The sequence below is a fragment of the Saccopteryx leptura genome, chromosome 12 (genome assembly GCF_036850995.1).
Source record: "Saccopteryx leptura isolate mSacLep1 chromosome 12, mSacLep1_pri_phased_curated, whole genome shotgun sequence".
NCBI classification, from domain to species: Eukaryota; Metazoa; Chordata; class Mammalia; order Chiroptera; family Emballonuridae; genus Saccopteryx; species Saccopteryx leptura.
Window position 1 is genome coordinate 8380153 of NC_089514.1, and position 21386 is coordinate 8401538.

The window sequence follows — 21386 nt, forward strand, 5'->3', positions numbered from 1 at the left end:
TGCGGGAGGGGAAGAGAGAGACAGAGAGGAAGGGGGGGGGGGTGGAGAAGCAGATGGGCGCCTCTCCTGTGTGCCTTGGCCGGGAATCGAACCCGGGACCTCTGCACGCCAGGCCGACGCTCTACCGCTGAGCCAACCAGCCGGGCCTTTTTTTTTTTTTTTTTTTTTTTTTTTACATATTTTATGCCTTTTTACCAATCTATTGGCAAGAAGCAAGTGAAAATTTACCATTTTAGCAGAGAACGATCACCGTAGACCAGACGCCAAATGGGAAGATCAGCGGGCGCGCAGAGCGCACATATTTTTCCTGCAGACCCTGCCGAGTGTGCGCCCGGGGAGTGGGCGTAATCCCGCCGCCCTGCAGCGCTCCATCGGCGGGCTGCGTGGCGCCCACCCACCTTCGCAACACACCTGCCCTCAGTGGCAAACACAGCGGGGGGACCTGTCAGGAAAGGACTGGAGGGGGGGAGGCGAGGCTGGCCGCGGGCTGGCACGGAGCTGTGCTAGAAGCCACCTGCACACAGCGCGGGGCCCTGGAGCCAGTTCCTCCTAGAAACCAGCGGGGGCGGGCGCCTCTCCCCACCACAGCGTGGTCCCTCCGTGTGGCCCTTCCGGCGTGGCAACTTTGGGACAGCTGGACTTCTTACAAGAAGGCTCAGCCCAGAGTGATCGAATCTTGCGCACTATGTGCTGTAGCTCCCAGGACTGTCGTCAGTAGTCTTGGCCGACGGCAGGGTGGCCCGAAGCTCATCCCTACGGGCACAGCTGCTCCAGAAAGCCGCTCATCTGGGAGGCCGGGCCCGAACTGCTGGTGCGACGTCTGTGCCCCATCCAGCTCCCTGTGCCAAGGGCGGCACACAGACATCTCTGCGCTCAGCTCTGTTCCCAGGCTGGTCGTTCCCACGGGGATGCTCTTGCCTCTGCCGCGGGGTGGCCGTGCCCTGTCCGCGGAGGTGCAAGTCATTTGTTACTAACAGTAGAGTTCCCAGGTCTGCAAACCACTTACTTTCCCATACATAAAGAGAACCCAACTTAATCCCCGGGCTCTGGACACATTTTCTCGTGAAAAGCCTGTAATTGCCCTGGCCGGTTGGCTCAGCGGTAGAGCGTCGGCCTGGCGTGCGGGGGACTCGGGTTCGATTCCCGGCCAGGGCACATAGGAGAGGCGCCCATCTGCTTCTCCACCCCTCCCCCCCTCCCCCTCTCCTTCCTCTCTGTCTCTCTCTTCCCCTCCCGCAGCCAAGGCTCCACTGGAGCAAAGATGGCCCGGGCGCTGGGGATGGCTCCTTGGCTTCTGCCCCAGGTGCTAGAGTGGCTCTGGTCGCGGCAGAGCGACGCCCCGGAGAGGCAGAGCATCGCCCCCTGGTGGGCAGAGCGTAGCCCCTGGTGGGCAGAGCGTCGCCCCCTGGTGGGCAGAGCGTCGCCCCCTGGTGGGCAGAGCGTAGCCCCTGGTGGGCAGAGCGTCGCCCCCTGGTGGGCAGAGCGTAGCCCCTGGTGGGCAGAGCATCGCCCCCTGGTGGGCAGAGCGTAGCCCCTGGTGGGCAGAGCGTCGCCCCCTGGTGGGCAGAGCATCGCCCCCTGGTGGGCAGAGCGTCGCCCCCTGGTGGGCGTGCCGGGTGGATCCCGGTCGGGCGCATGCGGGAGTCTGTCTGACTGTCTCTCCCCGTTTCCAGCTTCAGAAAAATACAAAAAAAAAAAAAAAAAAAGCCTGTAATTGTTGGATGGGCTTTTAGAGCCAGGCTTTTCAAGGAAGCGATTTATTATTTTTTTTAGCGCTTAAGGGAAATCACCCCTTGTGGCGCCTTTTATGAATGGTCCCCTTCGAGAGAGAGCACAGAGTCGAGGGTGAGGCGGAGCAGCCCCGTTGCGGCTCCTCTCCCAGCATCCTCTGCGGTTCGCTGTCCGGCCTTGAGCGAGTTTCCCAGCCTCTGTGCTGAAACCCACCCAGTAAACCGGGGATAATAAAAGTATTCACCTTGTGGGTGGTTGTGACAATGAACTCAATGTGTAGGAAAGACAACGGTGCCAGGGACCTGGTGAAGGCCAGTTTTATAGTTGCTCTTCGTTATTGTGAGAACTTTCTTTCCCCAAGGGTTTTCCTGGGTGTTTTCACCTTTTGTCATTTTGTCTTTGGACATAAAGAATACTTGCGCATGCATCATTCCACTGGAGCCCGCCTGCACAGAAATACACAAGGTGCCTCCACCTGGGTTTCCTTTGTTCTCAAGATACTTGTAACTCCATGGGCCTCTTCCTACGCTGCCTCCAGAAATGTGTCTCGGGCTTGGGGAGCCCCAGGGAAATGGAATTTGGCGCCGGGAGCTTCTCTCTAAAGTGCTTCGTGACTCTCTCCACCAGCTCCTCACACTTGCACCTTGATTCATTTTTTTTCTTCTTCCTCTACCCATCGCTTCCCAGTTTATGCTCTTTCTGGCCAGACTCCTGTTCTGAGTTGCCAAGCTGTGGCAAAGCTCAGATGAGTCTGGATAGCAAATGCTGGCGTTTCAGGTTGAAGTTCCAAATGATGTCTGGTTGTGCACTGGGGTTAAATTAGCCTCTGTGACCTGATCTAAGTACTGGAGCGACTACAGAGAAGGGACTCAAACGGGGACCAGTGGTGGGGACACATGTCTGCTTCTGCTGTGTGAAGGCCACTTCTGCATCTTGGTCAGACTGCCATTCTGCATTCCTTGTTCCCTCATTGTTTTTTTTCTTTATCCTGGACAAGACTCTGCACGAAGATAAATGAGTATGTCAGAAACCTATCCTCTGAGCAAGGAGTGAGAACAGAGAGGCTTGTCTTCTTTCCCTGAAGCTGTGGGTCTCAGCTTCGCCCTTCGGCAGCTTCTAAAAGGTGCTGGTGCGTGTCCTGTCCATTGGCCAGGGTGAGCCCTGGGCACCGGCATCTGTTCAGGGGTCCCAGGTGATGTTAACACTGCCGGGGCTCGGGGAGTGAGACCTGGAAGGCCTATGGGTCTGCACGGAGCAGCTGTCAGTGTCCCCACACCTCCTTCCCCCGACTTCAGGTTCCAAAGAAAAAGTCAGGTGACAACAAAGATGCGATATAATATATATGTGTGTTGCCTCTTTACAATAGGTTTATGAGTCGTACATGGCCTATTGTTACCTGCCTCATTTCTTGGCAGTATTTTCAAGACCTGCTTCCAAGATCCATCTTAAACTACTAAAGAAGAATAATTGTGGACATTCAGTAGCTGTTCCTTCAGCACATGACTCCAAGAAGAAGGATGAAGCGTAATCTTGGTGAAAATGTATCTCTATTGCTCTCTCCACTTGTTCTCCAGGCAGAATTTGTTTCTGCCTCCTTTACACGTGTATAGATTATTAAATATTAATAATAGAGGAATTTGAGAAAATATTTGTCTTCAAAAAATGCAAAATGGAAGCAGAAGAAAGAATCTTAATGTACTGTGGAACGCGATCTCCCAGCACTCCGAATGGCTACATCTGGAGCGAAGGAGTCTTCAAGCGCCAGTGGCCAGGTTTTGCAAGGCGTGGTCAGGACCCTCCTGGCTAGAGCGACAGGTGACCTTTGACCTCACCCCGAACTCCTCGCTCTCTAGGGGCAGGGGCCAGTGATCTGCATTTTAAGCAAGCTTCCTAGGTATTTTGCCTGACTTTCATTCTTCATAGCGGCAGTGTCTTCATTGCAATAACATTGTCCACAGGATCCCAGTTGAGAAGGTGGGGTGCCTCTAGCTGAACAGTTGTGACGAGGCAGGTGGGGCTCAGCAGGGCCGGGGCTGGAGGCGCAGGAAGCTTCCCTGGGTCCCACACCTGGCTGCTCGGGGGTTGGGGGACCCGCCCAGGACAGGACAACGGCATCCTCTCTGCCTCCGCACTTCCACTGAGCCGCCCACCCTCCAACCTGCCCGCTTCCTTCTCTCCCCGCCCTAAGGGCTGACCTGGTGAGGCCCTCGTCTCCACACACTTCTTTTTTCTCAACCATCTGACACACGCGATGGCTTCCAGAATACACGCATTCGTCCGATTAGTCGTAAAAGAAATTAAGAACGCGTGAGAGGCAGTGAGATGAACTTGAAGTGTAGAAAAGAAAGGCTTGTAACATAAATAATTTTTGGCAAACTGACTTTCTCTAAAGCAAAGAGACTTTTAGCAGGATTTACTCTTTCTGAATAGACTCCCTATTCCTGGCCTGGGGGCCGGTTTCCCAGACTGTGGCCTTGGGCTAGCTTTGCAGTAGCAGGCGTTCTCAGAGTGTTTCTCCCTGAATTGACCCTAGAGACAAACACTGTAAGAAAGCTGTTTCACTGCTTTGTCTTACTGTTATGCTGTCTTCCCTCCCCATTCCTCGGTCAGTATGTAATTCTCCCTATAAAAGCCAGCCCCAAACTGTACTCACCGCCGCATTGATTTGAACGACTTAGGTTTCCATGTGGTCTGCGTAGCTGGCAAATTAAAGACTCCTAATTTCTTAATTTGGCTAATGGATTGATTGTGTTGCAAGACATCTTGTCTTGCTGTTCCGATACAACAAACCGGTATTTTATAACATTTGCAGGGAGCACGTGATTAGGTTGAGAGGAGAGGACAAACTGTGTGGTGTGTCCTTGTGCTTACTCTGGAGAATGGGAGTGGGCCACTGGCCACAGAGGTCTAGGAATCAGCCCCCTCCCTATCTGTGTCTGGGGCAGGTGAGAGAGTGGCCCAGAGGGCTGGGGGAGTGTCCTCAGCAAAGGCCACTGGGTGCAGGCAAGCCCTGGCCCAGACCACAGGCTGGAGTGGGAGTCCCAGGCTCCCAGAATCCCTAGGCCACGTGGGTGTAGGGGAATCCCAGTATCCTTCAGGGAACTGTTGCTGAGGCCTGGACGGATCTGCAGGGCTTTGGAAGCCAGGAGCCATGGTGGATCTGGGCATTTCGTGATTGCTTTGTTTATTGATTCACTTTTTTTTTCCGTAGTTTTCCGAAGTTGGAAACGGGGAGGCAGTCAGACAGACTCCCGCATGCGCCTGACCGGGATCCACCGGCATGCCCACCAGGGGGCAATGCTCTGCCCATCTTGGGGCATCGCTCTGCCGCAATCAGAGCCATTCTAGCGCCTGAGGCAGAGGCCACAAAGCCATCCTCAGCGCCCGGGCAAACTTTGCTCCAATGGAGCCTTGGCTGCGGGAGGAGAAGAGAGAGACAGAGAGGAGGGGGGGGGGGTGGAGAAGCAGATGGGCGCCTCTCCTGTGTGCCCTGGCCGGGAATCGAACCCGGGACTCCTGCACGCCAGGCCGATGCTCTACCACTGAGCCAACTGGCTAGGGCCAATTGATTCACTTTTTTGATTCTCTTTTAAACCATCTGTTTATTCCTCAAACTTAACATTTATTGTTTCTTCCCTTCCTCATTCCCCAAAGGATTTAAAGGCATCTACTATGTGCCAGGCACACAGGGTTTCTGATACAGAGGGCTTTTTATAAGTGTCCTTCTGTTCAAACAAAACCTGTTCCTCTCACAAGGGCTGGACCAAGTCTCCTTCTTCCCCCAAACTTATCAGTCGCGTCATCCATGGTCTCTTCTCTTTGGAGCTCTTTCTGTCCTTAGGCTCTGAATCACGTGTTTTCCTATATAACCATATTTTGTTCCAGCTTACGCCGTTTCTCGAACTAAACAGAAAGCCCTTTGAGGATGGGGACTTGGAAGATTTTTGGTGTCACTGATACTGAGTAAGGTCCCGAGGACACTGTAAGCCCTTGATAACAGGAACTGCATTTCAAAGAGACAAGGCCCTCCGCCACGAAGTGGTTCTCGACGAAGCACTCTACCCAGATTGATAATGGACTCCGAGTTCCTCAGAAACACTCCATGGAGCGTGAACAGTTTAAATTACAAGGTCAGCTATGAGGAAGACAGTAGATAAAATTTGAAAAGCAATAAAGTAACGATTTACATCTATCCTCACCAGAGACCAAAGAAATCTAACACTGTGACAAGTTAATGTTGGCTTTCTGCTGAGAGGAGAGTGTTACACAGACTCTGTTGCACCGGTTTTCAGTTACTAGGAAGTGTGATACTTTGTTGCACCCATTGTCGGTTACCGGAAAGTGGGCTGGGAGTAGGCGGGTTCCTCTTTTCAGAGCAGCAGCTAGCTGGCTGGGGCGACAACTGCCAAAATCTAGACCTTGACCCCAGGACACTTCTCCAGGAAGGAGCTCAAGTGACCTAATCTTGGCGTTGAGAAATCACAGCCACAGACAAGGTTCCCCTTTGGCTGTCACTCTGTGGGAGATGGGAGAAAAGGGAGAAATTTGGGAGTTTTAAGTGGGGCATTTAAAATACCAGTTTATAGAAGAAGGAAGCTGGTTCCCGACATAGTCTTTCTTTGGCCTAATCTACCTTTTCCTTATCCGTTTAACTGATATCTTAGTATTCCTGCGCCTTATTTGAGGCAATTTACTTGTCTGCCTCTATTTAATTTTATGGTCTTCCTCTTTATTTTATGCTCATTTTCTCCTTTTAATCTCCTTCTGCTCTGTCCCCAAAGTTTTTTAAAATTATTTTTTAATTTAAAAAAGTTTTTTAAAAAATGCCCAATGTGGCCTGACCTGTGGTGGCACAGTGGATAAAGCGTCGACCTGGAAATGCTGAGGTCGCCAGTTCGAAACCCTGGGTTTGCCTGGTCAAGGCACATATGGGAGTTGATGCTTCCTGCTTCTCCCCCCATCTCTCTCTCTCTCTCTCTCTCTCTCTCTCTCTCTCTCTCTCCCTCTCTCTCTCCTCTCTAAAATGAATAAATAAAATTAAAAAAAAAGATGAGCATCAAAAAATGCCCAATTTTAGTGAGCTTTTAGTGAGAAAAGGATTGAGTTTGCAAGGTGGGGACCAGACGAAGGCTTCTTCCTGAGTGGTCACTCTGGTGTGCTCCTGTCCTTGGAACCTGTCTGCCTTGGCCCAGGATTTCCAGTGTCACATAAAGAAACACCTTCCTGGTACACCTGGAGCCCCTGGAAAGAAGGGGGGATTAAAGGTGGTCAGTGACTGCAATGCTTAATCTATATTCATTCTGACCTTGAGTCAGTTCATAGGACCACCTGCCCACAGTGCCTAACACAGCGTTTACGTTCAGCTTTCAGTTTCTATCCCTTTTTCTTTTTCCCAACATCCACCACTGTGTGGCAGACACTGGCCTAAGGATGCCGCTACGAAGAAACTGCGTTGCTGCTCTGGTAGAGCTCCCAGTTCAGAGACAAAATGAAATCTGACATATAATCTTCCACGAGAGTTCTAGATTCTGCCCACACCCGCCCTGTGTGTGAAAGATCCTCCTCCTTTTGGAGGGGGCCAGTGGAAGGAGGGCAAGAGGCATTGCCTACTGTTTTATCCAGGCTTAACGACCCCCAAGTGGGCATCGTTTGTAAAGCACACCTGGGGGGCAGGAACTCCAGAGCAGGATCCACGGCTCAGAGGGCAGAGAGCCATGAAGCCCAGTGGGGCTGGTCCAGAGATGACCCGGTGGTCCCTGCTCCTCTGCACTCCTCCCCACTGCCTCCCACGGTCCTGGGCTGTCCTGGACTGTCAGCCTCAGGCTCGGGAGGACCAGGGACCTGCCATCTCCTTTATATAGCATCCCCTGCTTTGAACGTTTATTGAAGAGTTACTTCCATGGAAGTAATTGTTAGATACTTTACATACATGATCTTATTTTTTTTTACAAACCTCCCATGTAGATGTTTTTAATATTCTCACTTTAGGGATGAGGAAATCAAGACTCAAAAAAGTCTAGTAACTTGGCTAAGGTCACAGGGCTGTTACGTGTCAGAACAAAGACAAACTTGGGCCAAAAGTTACCATGTTTTTAAACCGATACCCTACACTGCCCTACTTTGGGATTCTCTGCTTGGTAGCTGTAAAGCCAGTAGCCACAGCCACCATCACAGCCACCTGGCCCATGCAGGTTCACATTAGATTCAGACAGATGGTAATGAAACAACAGAGCCAATAACTGGTGGGCCATTAGCTTTAATCCTAGCTTGCACCTGGCAGGCAAGTAAAAACACACTGGGCTCCAAAACCCACTTATTCAGTGCTCACAAAGCTACTGACTTATCCGAGTTTCCTAGAATCAAAGGTTTCTAGCTCACCAGCCTTATTCACCTCTGTTCCCCATCTCCTTCCTTCTCCCTGCACAAACTCTGCACAAACTGGCTTCTCACTCAACACTCCGCCATCTTGGCTGCTTTTCCTGGCCTCCTCCACGTGGCCTCTCTCTGCTCTCCTCTCTGCTCTCTCCTCTCTAATGCTAATCTCAGGAACGGAAAGAGAGCAAGCTCCTGGTCTGCCCCACTTTATAGTGTAGAAACCAAAACCTTTAATCCAGGCGTCCCCAACTACGGCCCGCAGGCCGCATGCAGCCCCCTGAGGCCATTTATCCGGCCCCCCACTGCACTTCCGGAAGGGCAACCTCTTTCATTGGTGGTCAGTGAGAGGAGCACTGTATGTGGCGGCCCTCCAACGGTCTGAGGGACAGTGAACTGGCCCTCTGTGTAAAAAGTTTGGGGACTCCTGCAATATAAAAACAAGGAAGTCTCTGATACAAAGTCACTCATCTGAGGCATAATGGGATTCCTCATGAGAGTGCACCACCCCACATCAAAAAGGGTGGGAAAGGCTTAGTCCCAAAACCAAGCCCCAGCCTACAAGGATCCTGCCTACCCACAGCCCGCCCCCAACACACATTAATATAATTACGCCCTTTCCAAGCATAAGGGCAACTAATATCATCACATGGGAGATGGGCTTCCACGTGGGCAGCTCCATCTTTAACAAAGTGAACATAATATATTTTATCTGCCCAACAGTAGCCAGCAAAGAAGGGGACTTGTCAGCACTGGTGGATCTGAGAAAAACCCACTGGCAGTGTCTTCAACATAGGTGTTACTCTTTCAGCTCAGTTCAACAAGCTGCTATGGTCCGGCTCTGGGGTAGGCTCTGGGGGACAGTATGATATTGAGTGAGAAAGATTCTTTGTCCTCTAGAAATTCAAGCCCATGTAAGAAGAGGGTTAGAACTAAGTGACTTTCAAGTGTACTACAGAACACAGCCTGATGAATCATTGTTTCTGTTATCACCTGACTTCATTCATTCAATCACTCCTTCACTCATCAAGTAAGTGTTGTATGATAAAGTTACAATGGTACCAAGAAGGCAGTTCCTAAATCCATGCCCACCATGTAAAGGAGACAGATAAGTGATTCAATATTTCAAATATTAAACTTATTTTTATATGTTTTTTTTCTAAGCATTAAATCAGCCAACAAATTATTTATACAGCATTACCTTTAATAGCCATTTAATTAGGTTTCTTTTCATCTAATGGGTAATAAATTCAAAATTAACCCAACAGGGTAACACTGGATTCATCTGACACATTGTTTTAGAATGTAAGCATTATGTAATATCACTTCCAATCTTTCTTGTAAAAGTGTCTAAAAATAGTTGTTCCCTGCTCCAATAAATACATCTGAAAATCCAAATTCACAAAATGTACAGTATGAAGAATTATTAATTAGTATGGCAAAATAAATTCCTTTAACAAAGAATCCATTGTCCTTTTAAAGGGCATAATAGCAGATGTCAGTTGTTAACTTCCTTAATAATCCGTGGTCAGAGAAACTTAAGGGTGGGAAGCCACAGGCCCAGGAAGACTGTAAGTACGATGCATTAATAGATAAATCAGAGCGATGTGGCTTGGATGACAAAACCGGGACTTAAGGAGAACTTTTCAGAGCAAGGACTGGAACTTCGCAGTTGTTATCCAAAAGGCTGCAAGACTTTGCGCAAAGAATGCGAGGGTGAAGGGGACCCCAGATAACTGGGATCCCTCCGATTTTCCCAGTCTCCCTTTATTCATGCATTCCGAGGCTAAGTGAAAGAAAACACGTTCTCGACCGAAGTTTTGTATTTTATCAGCAAATCAAGTTCTGCTTTCCTGTAAGTCACAAGGTTACAGCATGTGAAGCTGAGAACTTGGCTTTGCAAAGTTGGGTGGCACCGTCCGTCGCAAGAATCAACCAGGGGCTGCACGCCGCAGCCTTCTAAGTTGCGAGGCCACACGTGGGGTAGTAGACGTAGCGGAGTGATTGTGGGACGGGGCTCGACTTGATCCGCCCGCCTTCCAGCGCGGGCACGGAGGCTGCAGAGCGCACGCACAGCGCCCCCGCGTGGTCATTCCGAGAGCCTCTCCGGGGTCCAGCCACCCCGCTCCGCGCCTCCTGAGCCACGCGGGCTCCGCAGGGCTCCGCGCGCAGCCCTAAGCGGGTCAAAACTTCGACCAGCGGCCCCCGCCCCAGGGGACCCTGACTTCTCGCCACTCCTAGAGAGACGGGCGGCCGCACCCTCGGCCCGGCCGAGTTCCGCCCGAATGCCGAGCTTGACCCGGGTCGCGGGGAGGTAACGAGGTTGGCTCCCGCCCGCGCCCGAAGTCCGCGCGTGCGCGCTGGGCGGCCGGGAACGCGCGTCTGGCGCGGAGGGGCGGCGGGGGCGGGGCCGCTCTCAGGGTGTCCCCGCCCCCGCCCCCCGGCGTTCCGCGGTCGCCGTGACAACCGGAGCGGCTGCAACGGCGGCGGGCTCGCGAGTCCGGCGCCGCCTCCCGGCCGCCGCGCCAGGCAGGCAGCCGCCGCCCGGCCTTGCAGCTCTCCCCGCCTCCCGGCCCGCGGGGAGGGACTGGCCCGCCCTCCGCCGAGAGTGAGCGGCGCCCCGGCCGCCGTCCGGGCGCGCGCAGCCAACGGGCGCGACTATGCCAAGATGGTCCTGCAGCCGCGGAACAAGCACCGGGAGGCGGCCCCCAGAGCGCCCCGCGCCTCGCAGTCGCCGCGGAGGGCGGCGCGGGACGCCGGCGCCGGGGAGCCCGGGCCCGAGCGCGCGCCCCCGTCCCCGGGACGCAAGGGCGCCGCGGGCAGGAAGGGGCCCCGCGCCGAGCCCGCCGCGCCGCCCTCCGGGGGTGGCCTCGGGGGGCGCCTGGCGGCCGGGCTGCGCGGAGCGCTGGGCCTGCGGCGCGCGGGGCGCGGCCGGACCTGGACCACGCTCCTGCTGGGTGAGCAGCCCCGGCGCGCGGGCGCCGCCGCCGCACGCGGAACTTTGCGCCGCGGGCCCCCGTCCCCCGCGCCTCTCCCGCTTCCCCGCCACCCGGTCCCGCCCCGGCCCCCGCCACTTTGCCGCCCTCTCTGACTTTTCCCGGGACGCCCTGATCTCCGCCTCCCGTCTCCTCCGCCTGCCCGCGGCTCCGGCCGTCTCGCTCCCTTCCCACCCGCTCCCGGTCTCTGCTTTTTAAAACATGGCCCCGAGATCAACAGCTGCCCGCCTGGCCGCGAACTGGCAGGTCTGCGCTAACGAGACTGGGGTGCTGCTGATTGGCGCGCACCGGCCGCCTTGCCCTTATCTCGGTCCTTGCCCGGGAGGGTGCTTTTGCTCTGGGTTACGGGCGATCCGTAGAGCCCAAAGCAAACAGCACGTTCCCTGTCCTAAAAAGTTGCTCAACTCATCATTGAATTTTAGCGTGCTTTTTTCTCCTTGGCCGCAACCACCGCTGGTGGCACTTTATTTGTGATTCCCTTCGGCAAGTCACTTTCCAGGGTGTCCTGTGCTCCCGAGCGTTAACCCTCCCTGCTGACCTGGGGACGTTTGGTGTGAAAGACTCTGCCCTCCCGCTTCCATGCACAGAAAGGATGAGGTGTAAGGAGGCGCTGAACAAATTAAAGTTGAAACAGTCACAGGTTCTGGGCCGACGTCAGGTTTCCTTTGTTTCCGGATATGCATTCCGATAAGGCGACGCGGAGCAGTTTGGATAACAGGCCTAATTTTCCTAAGTCAGCCGGTAAAATTCCCTACCACTGCTATTCTTATATAATGCCATGGATGCACTTTGGCTACTGAATTATTTAACTATTGGCCCTTCAGATTCCCCTGAGTGACCCCAAAGAATTTGCAGTTCAATATAGGCTGAGAAATAGAACACAGCAAATCAACTTCCCCTTCAAGATACAGCTGCCACTAGAAGCCACTCAATCATAAAAACCCAGAGTCATCACTGTGTGTGTGTATGTGTGTTAGTTAATGGGCTCAGAAAGGTTGATACTGTTCCTGGGGTACTTTTTATTCCTATTGTACAGTCAAGCCTAGAAACAATCAGAATTTCAGTACTGTTCATCCCTCCTGTTTTCAGTCGGGAGCCTGACCATCCTTGCTGGTGTGCCCGTTAGGGAAGCTCACCTTGGGGAGGCAGCGTAGTACAACAGATAAGAGGCTCCACATTCCCTCCAGTGGTGAAGTTCCATGTGCATTTCAAGTTACTTCCTTTGTGAACCTTTCCCTGGTATGTCCTGAGCAGCAGGGCTAAAGGGTGGGCAGTATATGGAAAGGCACTTCGCTTCTAAAGCATTTAACAGGTTTTAGTTACTGTTACAAAGGCACATGCAGAATACAGCTAGTGCTCGACTTAACAACCACTATTGGTTCAGACAGACTGGTCGTAACACGATTTGGTCTTAAGTTGAGTAGGCTATATGTACAGTAGTACTGTGAAATGATGTTATAAAAATCTTTAAGTCATATTTTATCATAATTTTCTTTCATTATTGTTATATATCATAATTTTCTTTGTTCATTTTATGCCATTTGTATCATCTGTACACCATTTTGTTTCTTATTTTTACATTCATCAGATTTAAGTAAAACACTGCATTACCAGTACAACTGGTTTAATATTTGCAAAAAGACAATTTCCTCTTTCTAGAAATCTTGGGAGGGGTTTGATGAAAAATATCCAAGACACAAAACACAAATTGCTGTACTGAGTCTGGGATAACAGTTGAAATGGTGCACGTGGAGATGGTAGCGCTGCCGGAAGCTGGTCCGCACTGTCGTACGCCCAGCTAGGCAACGCTTGCGCTGCCAGACATGGAGCCATGGTGGCTAGCAATTGTGGTCGTCAAGTCGAATGGTCGTAAGTTGCATAGGTCGAAAGTCGATCAGTATTTGTACCTGCATTCCTGCGACAGAATGAAGTTGCATTTTTCTTGAGTGGCCAGCATGAACATGAACAACTTTGTAGTGGAATAGGAATGGGGTCGCTTCTTCAAGGAGGTCACATTAACAAGTCAGAGAATAATCTCCATTGCCATTTTCTTTTGTACCTGTTTTCTTATCATAGCAGTTCCTTCAAATCTTTTTTATATTGGATGGATTATATTTGGATTTAGTAATGCCCATACCTAAACACAGTTTTGTATTAATATAACAATGTGGCACTTTGCTTGACTTACTCCCTCTGGCCGTTGGAAGGAGGCACGGTGAAGGAACTGTTCTTGGGTGCATGCTGGCCACTGGTCACCAGAGGAGTGAAGGTTTGATGACCAGACCAAGGTTTAGAGACTCTGTCCTGGCTAACCATGTACATATGGCCACAGGACAGCTTGAGAGATGGTTCTGGAGAATGATTGGGCCTGGAATGTCTGGTTCTTTCTCTAGCCCTTTACCCTTGGATCTTGCAAAGAGGAGCAGAATGTAGACAGTTTTGAAAGTTGCCTCATTTTCTTATCCCCCCTCCCCGAGCGTGTGAGGGCGGGGCTGACCGCAGCGAGCCTTTAGTATGGGGCCTTGCTACCATGGCAGTGTTGCTACGAGGGGCCTTCCCACTGTTGGGCAGTGTTAAACGTTGCTTAAAACCCATCGCCTTAAACATGTGTTTTTCTTATTTGGGGACATGATTTTCAATTTATTTAATGCTAGCCATTGTAAAGAAGGGTTCTTGAAATGTTTTTTTTAGACGTCTGAACCCAGTAGCTCCTTGTATCATCCAGGGGTTACCGTGGTGTAGTCAGAAGAACCGTGACAATGATTCTCAAACTTCTTTGACCACAACCCAAGGAAGCAGTCCAGTTTGCATTAAAATCTCACACTCCTGAAAATGCACCCCAGTACATATATGCAGGCACTTGTCTATTTCCGCAGGTCAGTGCCCTGTCAGGAAACATTTTAATAAAAGGGCTGTTTTCAGAAGTGTGAACAGGCTTAAGGAATCCACAAAGGACGCTGAAGAAACCAGGCCCTGTGAACACAGGAGGGTGCTGCCAGCTCCGGACCCGAAGGGGAAGGGCGGCCGGCTTCATCAGGAGCTTCGTCGGGTGGGATGGAGGGAGCACCCGGGTGGGATGGAGGGAGCGCCCGGGTGGGATGGAGGGAGCGCCCGGTGTTTTCCAGGCTGATGCCCCGCCTCTCCTTAGAAGCAGACTGTCATCCCTGAGCTGTGACCCTCGGGAACTAAGTAAATCTCCTCCCCCTTTTAAGTGGAGACACGGTCCAGTTTGTGAAAATGTCTCTAATGTCTATTGTTTTTCCAAAATGGGCTCTGAGTTGCCATTTATCATTTGATGTGGCTGTTATTTATTTAGAGTTGGGGGAAGAGTGACAGTCTCTGCACCCAGGTCCCTCGTCACAGCAGGACGACATGAGGATAGCCCGTGGACTCTGGGTCAAGAAGTAAGGGAGAGGATGTTTCCCTTCGCAGAAGGGGAGAATCTACATGTTAAACATGCAAACAAAGCTTGTCATTGGGGAAAGACCTTAGTGTAAGATGCCATTTACAAAACAAACATCGTAAGAAAGTAACCTGACTGGCCTGTGGTGGCGCAGTGGATAAAGCCTCCCCCTGGAATGCTGAGGTTGCCGATTGGAAACCCTGGGCTTGCCCGGTGAAGGCACGTGTGACAGGCAATTAATGAACTGCTAAAATGAAGCAACTATGAGCTGATACTTCTTGCTCCCCGCCCTCTCTTTGTAATATCAATAAATAAAAAAATCTTAAAAAAAAAAGAAATGTAACCGAGTGTGGAGAATATAGATGATAAAAACTACTGCTTCATCCCTCACATGTGCCCGACTTGCCTCATGTCCACCAGCGGCCTGGTTCTTCCAGCCGACGGCACCTGCACCTGCTCTCAGCTGCTTCTTGACTGTCGCGGCTTTGCAACCTCAGCCCCGGGACTTCGGGGTCGATGAATTCTTTCTTTGGGGTGCTGTCCTGTGAATTGCAGGATGTGTAGCGGCATCCTTGGCCTCTACATGTGAGATGCCAGGAGCCCCTCCCCAGTTGTGGCATCGAAAATATTTCCAGATACTGGCAGATGTCCCTTGGGAGGTGAAATCACCATGTTTAGAATAATTTATCATCCGTTACTTAAGAGACCCTGGAACCCAATATCCTGGGGTAGACATGCAGCTTCCAAGGGGCATGGGTTGAGTCTGGGTGTTGAGAACCAGGACAGGTGGGAGGGAGCTGGTGAGCTGGAAGCTGCCCAGGCATCTCAGGGCCAACCTGCGTCTCGATCCTCTGCGCTTAAAGATGTAGGTCTCTTAATATTTGTTACTCTTAGTTGCTTCATCTTAAAATGGTGATAATAAATGCTTCACCTGGTTGTGGTAAGGAAGACATAAAACAATATATGTAAAATAACTGTAGCTTCAGTCACATTCACCAAGTGTTGTTGACCACCTACTTGCCAGAACTGTTTGTTGGAGAACGAGATACCGGTAGCTCTTGCCTCCATGAACCTTTCATTCTCACGAGGTGGGGGTGGGGGGGCAAATAAATAAAAGTAATTGCACATTGCAGGAAGTGCAGTGGAGGGAAGAAACAGTGGCAGAGATAGAAAAAACCCCAGGAAATTTCCACATTAAATAAGGTCAGGAAGGCTTCTGGGAGCTAGGCTTCATCTGAGACCCAGCAGAAGAGGAAGAGGGCATTGTGGACGTAGTGGACAGCATGGTTAAAGATGGGTAGGGGTAGCATGTTGGCAGAAGAGAGGCTGGTGGACCACCAGCATGACATGGGCACACACCCGGTTCCTGATGGAAGCCACAGAGGGGTCGGGCTGGGGGACAGGTTTGAAAAAGAGATCAAGAATTCTGTCATATGTTGGGCAGATTACCTTTGAGATATTTGTGAGATACCCAAGTAGTATTGTCAAATAGACATTAAATAGAGGGTCACCCACAAATCCGTGGTCTTAAATTCATGGGAATTGATAATAGCATCTTCATCTGTACCAAGTGAAGATGAATGCATGGTTCTGAAGAGCTTTAGATCAGCGGTTCTCAACCTGTGGGTCGCGACCCCAGCGGGGGTCAAACGACCAAAACACAGGGGTCGCCTAAAGCCATTGGAAATACATATTTTATTTAAAAATGTATTGACCCCGCCGGGGTCGCAACCCACATATGTATTTTCCAATGGCTTTAGGTGGCCCCTGTGTTTTGGTCGTTTGACCCCCGCTGGGGTCGCGACCCACAGGTTGAGAACTGCTGCTTTAGATGAACTCATTTATCTTAAACTCACTTAAGTGCTCACTGAGTCCTCACCGTGGCTCTGGGACTGGCATACCCATTGTATTAGATGGGGGACCTGGGGGATCTGAGGCACATGGATGTTAGGTAACTTGTCCAAGATTGGCGCTAGAATGTGGAAGGGCCAGGATTTGAACCCAGGTCGCGTGGCTCCAGGCTTTGTGTTTTCAACCACTCAGTTGTATTTCATCTCTTGTAGGGCGAGTGTAGCGAGGGAAGAAAGGAAGCCCCAGACCCTGTTTTGAGAAACCCCAACACTTAGTGCTCAATAAGTGTTACCTTTCTCATTTCTCCCTTCCTCAGGGAAAGAGGGTTGTGTGTAGGGGGGGCACTGGCATCGTGGGGGGCTTGCTTTCAAAGGCTGAGGCACAATAGTACCAGCTCAGAGGGTGTGAATGTGGAGCTGTGGAGCCCACACATTTCCCTGAAAGCTGGCGAATAGGATGGGAACTTGGGATTTTTCTTCAATGTTTAAAGTCATTTTTTTTCTTTCTAAAATTGACTTCTGGTTAACTTTAAAGAATATTTGTAATCACTTAAATATATTAAGAGATACAATTAGAAGGGTTCTGAATATGTGACCTTTGTGAGTGCTCAAATAAAAATGTGATGAGTTTATGTAAATATTGGATGTTATCAATTGTAAATGATTTTTGGTTCATAATATGGCACCAATGCTAAAAGCAAATACAGTTTTATTGTATACATGTGCATATTTGCATGTTGCTAAGTTTTGAACTATAGCCGTTTTGATAAGTTTTACACATTTAGGTGTTAGGCTGTATTAATGTTTCTTAAAGTTTATGTTAATGAGATGTATTATCATAGAACTATAAACCTGTGTGTGTGTTTCCAAGTGGGGTAGTGTTTGACTTTATTATTTATATCCTTATTCCTAAATTCTTGTTTTGCTAGTTTCACTTTTGCCATCAGATAGTACTTCTCCCAAATCATTAGAACATGACTCTTCCAGGGAAGAGTTTGCTACTTTTCCTTAGTTACCATTCTAACAATTACTAGTCACCAAAGTTAGTAAAAAATTACATCTGTTTCTAGGTCAACACCATTATGTGGATGTTTAATTCCATAAAGGCCAGTCTTGTTTCATTGGAAAGATCAATTCTGCATGGATGACCTTTCATAATTCAAGAATCATTGAGTAGAAATAAATTTAAAAGTGAGAGAATTAATTTTCAGAGTACATAAATCTATAACTATTTGCTTAGATATACTGTTTCTCAGCATTATCCCTAGTTGGAGTGCCTGTACATGAACAGTTCGCCTCCCTTCATGTTTGACATATTTCCTCGTGCTGAAGTGACCCGGTGTCAGGTGTGTTCCTCAGCATTGCCACTGCACACAATCAGTGCTTGAATGGCATTGTGTGATTTTAACTCACAGCAGCACATGTTCACATAGCAGCGTGGTCACCACAGCCCTGTGCAGAGACTCCAGTGTGCGTCCTTGTCCCGACCGAGGATGCCAGTGGTTTTTTCTGCAGTGTCACCAGCTAGATCTGAAACGTGTGTAAATCACTTGACCAGTTCCTTTTGAAAACCTGCCATTTGACAGATTTTTAAATTTGAGAGGATTGTTATAATTGAGAAGAGTGAGGCTTTATTCATATCTTATACTAACTCATTTGCCTAAATGTTAGTGTTCTGCGCTGCGTTTTCCTATTGACTTCCTAGCAGTAATCACTGCTTTTTGTAATGCCGTCTTTCAGGGTTGGAATTGTCAAATCTCAGAATTTTTTTCCATGTTTTAATACTAATCATAAACTGCTTATGTAACTGGCATAGTGCTGCTGTGTGTGTTTCCACTCTGTTTAACATTTTTTTAACCTTATTTCTCACCCTTTTTTCGTCTTTGATCTCCATGGAAATTTCATAAAAGTCTAGGACTTAAAAGGTTACCTCCTGCAATTTCACAGGGGAGGAAACTAAAGTAGGCCAGGTGGCTGGCCCACCATCATTAGTGAGTTCGCTGGGGAAGTTTGGGATTGAAGTTCAGGTGCTGGCACGTCTGTCAGGTTGTAGGCTTCAGATCTGTGGTCTCAGGCAGCTGTCAGAAACACATCAATGGGACGGTGATCTCATGTGTTCCAAGATCTGGTGGCTCTTCGAGAGAGCTCTATTTAGCTGGCTTCTCATCTGGGGACTCACTGATTTACATCGTATGGTCCACCTATCAGTCTCCATTTTGTCTTTGCATAACTATTTTTTTTGAAAACTGTTAAATTATAAATTGTTTTTGATTGTGTTAGTTGGTTGACATCAGTATAAAAATAGGATAGAACGGTAAAAACAGTATCACAGTTTTCTTAATCACTTAAAGGGTAAGAAAGGCAGTTTGTAATTTGGGGAGAATCCACCATCTTGAAATTGGAGTGGTTTATCGGTCAGAGGACTTGTTAAGATCTCTTGCTGAATCCTGTGGGCCTCTGCGTATATGGCGTGTGTGTTTCCTCTAGTGAGGAGACACAGCCTGCACATACACTGTCCCAGCTGGTTTATGAGAACTTGGCAGTTTCTCTGTGCTTCCTCAGAAACATTTATTGAGCTAAGCCATTACTTTGGGTGTATATTTTATCTAGCGATTTGCTTTCAAAACACTGATATGCATTTTTGTTAATAAGGAGGAAGTTACTTTATGAAAATTACTAATGTAGGTACTGTTTGATTTAGAAATATTTGTGCTTATGTTCTGTCAGGATAAGATTTTTAAAGGAAGTTAGAATGTTACTAATGTAGGTTACTGTTTGATTTAGAAATATTTATATTTGTGGTTACCTTATGTCAGGATAAGATTTTTAAAGGAAGTTAGAATGTAGTTCTTTAAAAACCCATATATTGGGTAATTACTGAATTAGATATTGCCTATTTTAAAATATGTGTATATATATATTTTTAAAATATGAAAATGTATATATTTCTTTGTTTAGATGCTTGACTATGTTCTGTTGGGGGTGGTGATACACGCTTTCTATGCTCCGTTTTTAAATACTCACCTTAAACCTTGGTCCTTGAGTTTCCGCGGAATTTCCTCCAGCACGTCAGCGCGTCAGCGCGTCAGTGTCAGCGTGTCCTTTCGGCTGCAGGACTGCGGCCCTTCCGTTCTCGGGGCCTGGGTGGCGCTGGGCCAAGCTGCCTGGGGCCCAGGGCTCTCTGAGAGCCTGGCGCACTGTGCACAGGTGTGGGCGATAGTAGGCTTACCGTTGTGGTACAAACAAAAGTAACTCAGTAAATAATAATACAGAATAAACTGACACACACGCTTTTATTCATAACTGTGAACCTACTTCCGCCCAGCTCTGTGCAGAGTGAGTGGGGCCCTCAGTAAATATCATCACCCTGTGGTCATTGCCATGAGTATTCTCTACCGTCAGTACTCGTGGTGAGAATTATTTTAGTCAGGTTGGATGCAAGTCAACCTCCAGCGTCTTTATAGCCGTCTTCTTTTCTGGCTGCTCGCCCTAAACCCCACCGAGGCTGTCATCATTGTCCCATGAGCCGCCCTCCCCCACCCCGCTTTAATAAGCCCTGCCCTGAGAAGGTTGCTGCCAATTTGCTTTCTCAGATTTCTTACAGTCCACAGACTTTGTGCCATTTGCTTGAGTGCCTGATGTGTTCTCTGGTTAATTTATGGATCTAAACTTATCTTACCATGGCTGATTGGCTCACTGGATAGAGCGTCGGCCTGGCCCATTGGACTTCCGGGTTCGAGTCCCAGTCAGGGCACACAGGAGAAGTGACCATCTGCTTCTCCTTCCTCTCCCTCTTCTCTTCTTCTTCCCCTCCTGCAGCCAGTGGCTCAATTAGTTTGAGCATGACCCAGGTGCTGAGGATAGCTCCATTCAAGTGCGACAGCCTCAGGCACTAAAAATATCTCAGTAAACCAGCATTGGCCCCAGAAGGGGTTGCTGGGTTGTATCCTGGTTGGGGCACATGTGGGAGTCTGCCTCACTATCTCCCCTCCTCTCACATACCAGTCAATCAATCTTACCTCGAAAACTTTAAGTTTAAGGGCACAATATTCACTACTATTTCTTTAATGTTGTTCAGGGTTTCTGGGACAGTGCACTGTGCAACCAGTAGGCCTTCAGATACTCGCTGAGGTTAGGGCACTAGTCACTCAGACACAAATCCAGGTCTGGGGCGAAGGAAGGCAGTGAGCTTGTGGTGCCCGGGACCCTTCCGGTCCCCTGGCCGGGTCCCAGAGAGTGTCACTACACAGACACTGGGCTTTGTTTTATTCCAGGCACTGTAGACTGGAAATATTCCTCTTGATGTATTAATATTATCCTGTATATTTATCTTCATGTCATGGGGAGTTTAGCATGCTTAGATATTGTCTTGAGGTGTTTAGGTTTTTATTTGAGTGCATTCTGTGATTTCTCCTACGTGGTGACGGTCACTTGCCAGTTCAGCCCGGTGCGGTGCCAGGCGCAGTGCCGGAGCTGGAGACACTGAGGTGGAGTCAGCACAAGCCCAGCCTCACGGCGCTGGCTTTCCCGCAGAGGACGCTGATGTGTGCGGGACTCCCTGTACAGGGGCTGTGATAAAGGTGGGACGCTGGGCTGGGGGACAGGCTTCACAAAATGCCGCCTTTGAATTCCCTGGGCTTAGAAGGGCAGGCAGAGAGAGGCGAAGGCAGAGCATCATTAAAGCACTTGGCGTTTCAGGGGGTCGTTGCCAGTTCAGCCCGCCTGAAGGGTGTATGGTGGGGGTCATCGAACAGGCCAGTGCATGTGTGGGCTCCGTGGGGTGAGCCAGGGGAGGTCAGGGGGCTCTTTGGACAAGGGAGCAGGTGCTAGGGCTGCACATGGAAAAGTTGACTTCATTCTCCCGGGTGAGTGAATATTTACTGGTGGCCCTGGCTTCTGGAAAGAGACCTTTCAACTCAGAATGGACATCTGAGACCAGTAAGAAATTGTTAGTCATATCAGGAAGGGTTTGAATATGGAACTTGTCAAGGTAGACTTGAAAACCTTGTTGAATAAACTTAAGGGATGTCCTTA

General features: G+C 49.6%; 1 protein-coding gene across 1 annotated transcript in view; it reads left to right on the plus strand.

Moving 5' to 3' along the window:
- The first annotated feature begins 10568 nt into the window (after window positions 1-10568).
- DPY19L1 (dpy-19 like C-mannosyltransferase 1) overlaps window positions 10569-21386 on the plus strand; it is a 73495-nt gene continuing 62677 nt past the window's right edge. The window contains exon 1 of the mRNA XM_066353767.1: window positions 10569-11060. Coding sequence (XP_066209864.1) covers window positions 10772-11060 — 289 coding nt within the window. The 5' untranslated portion in view covers window positions 10569-10771. The remainder of the gene's footprint in view (window positions 11061-21386) is intronic.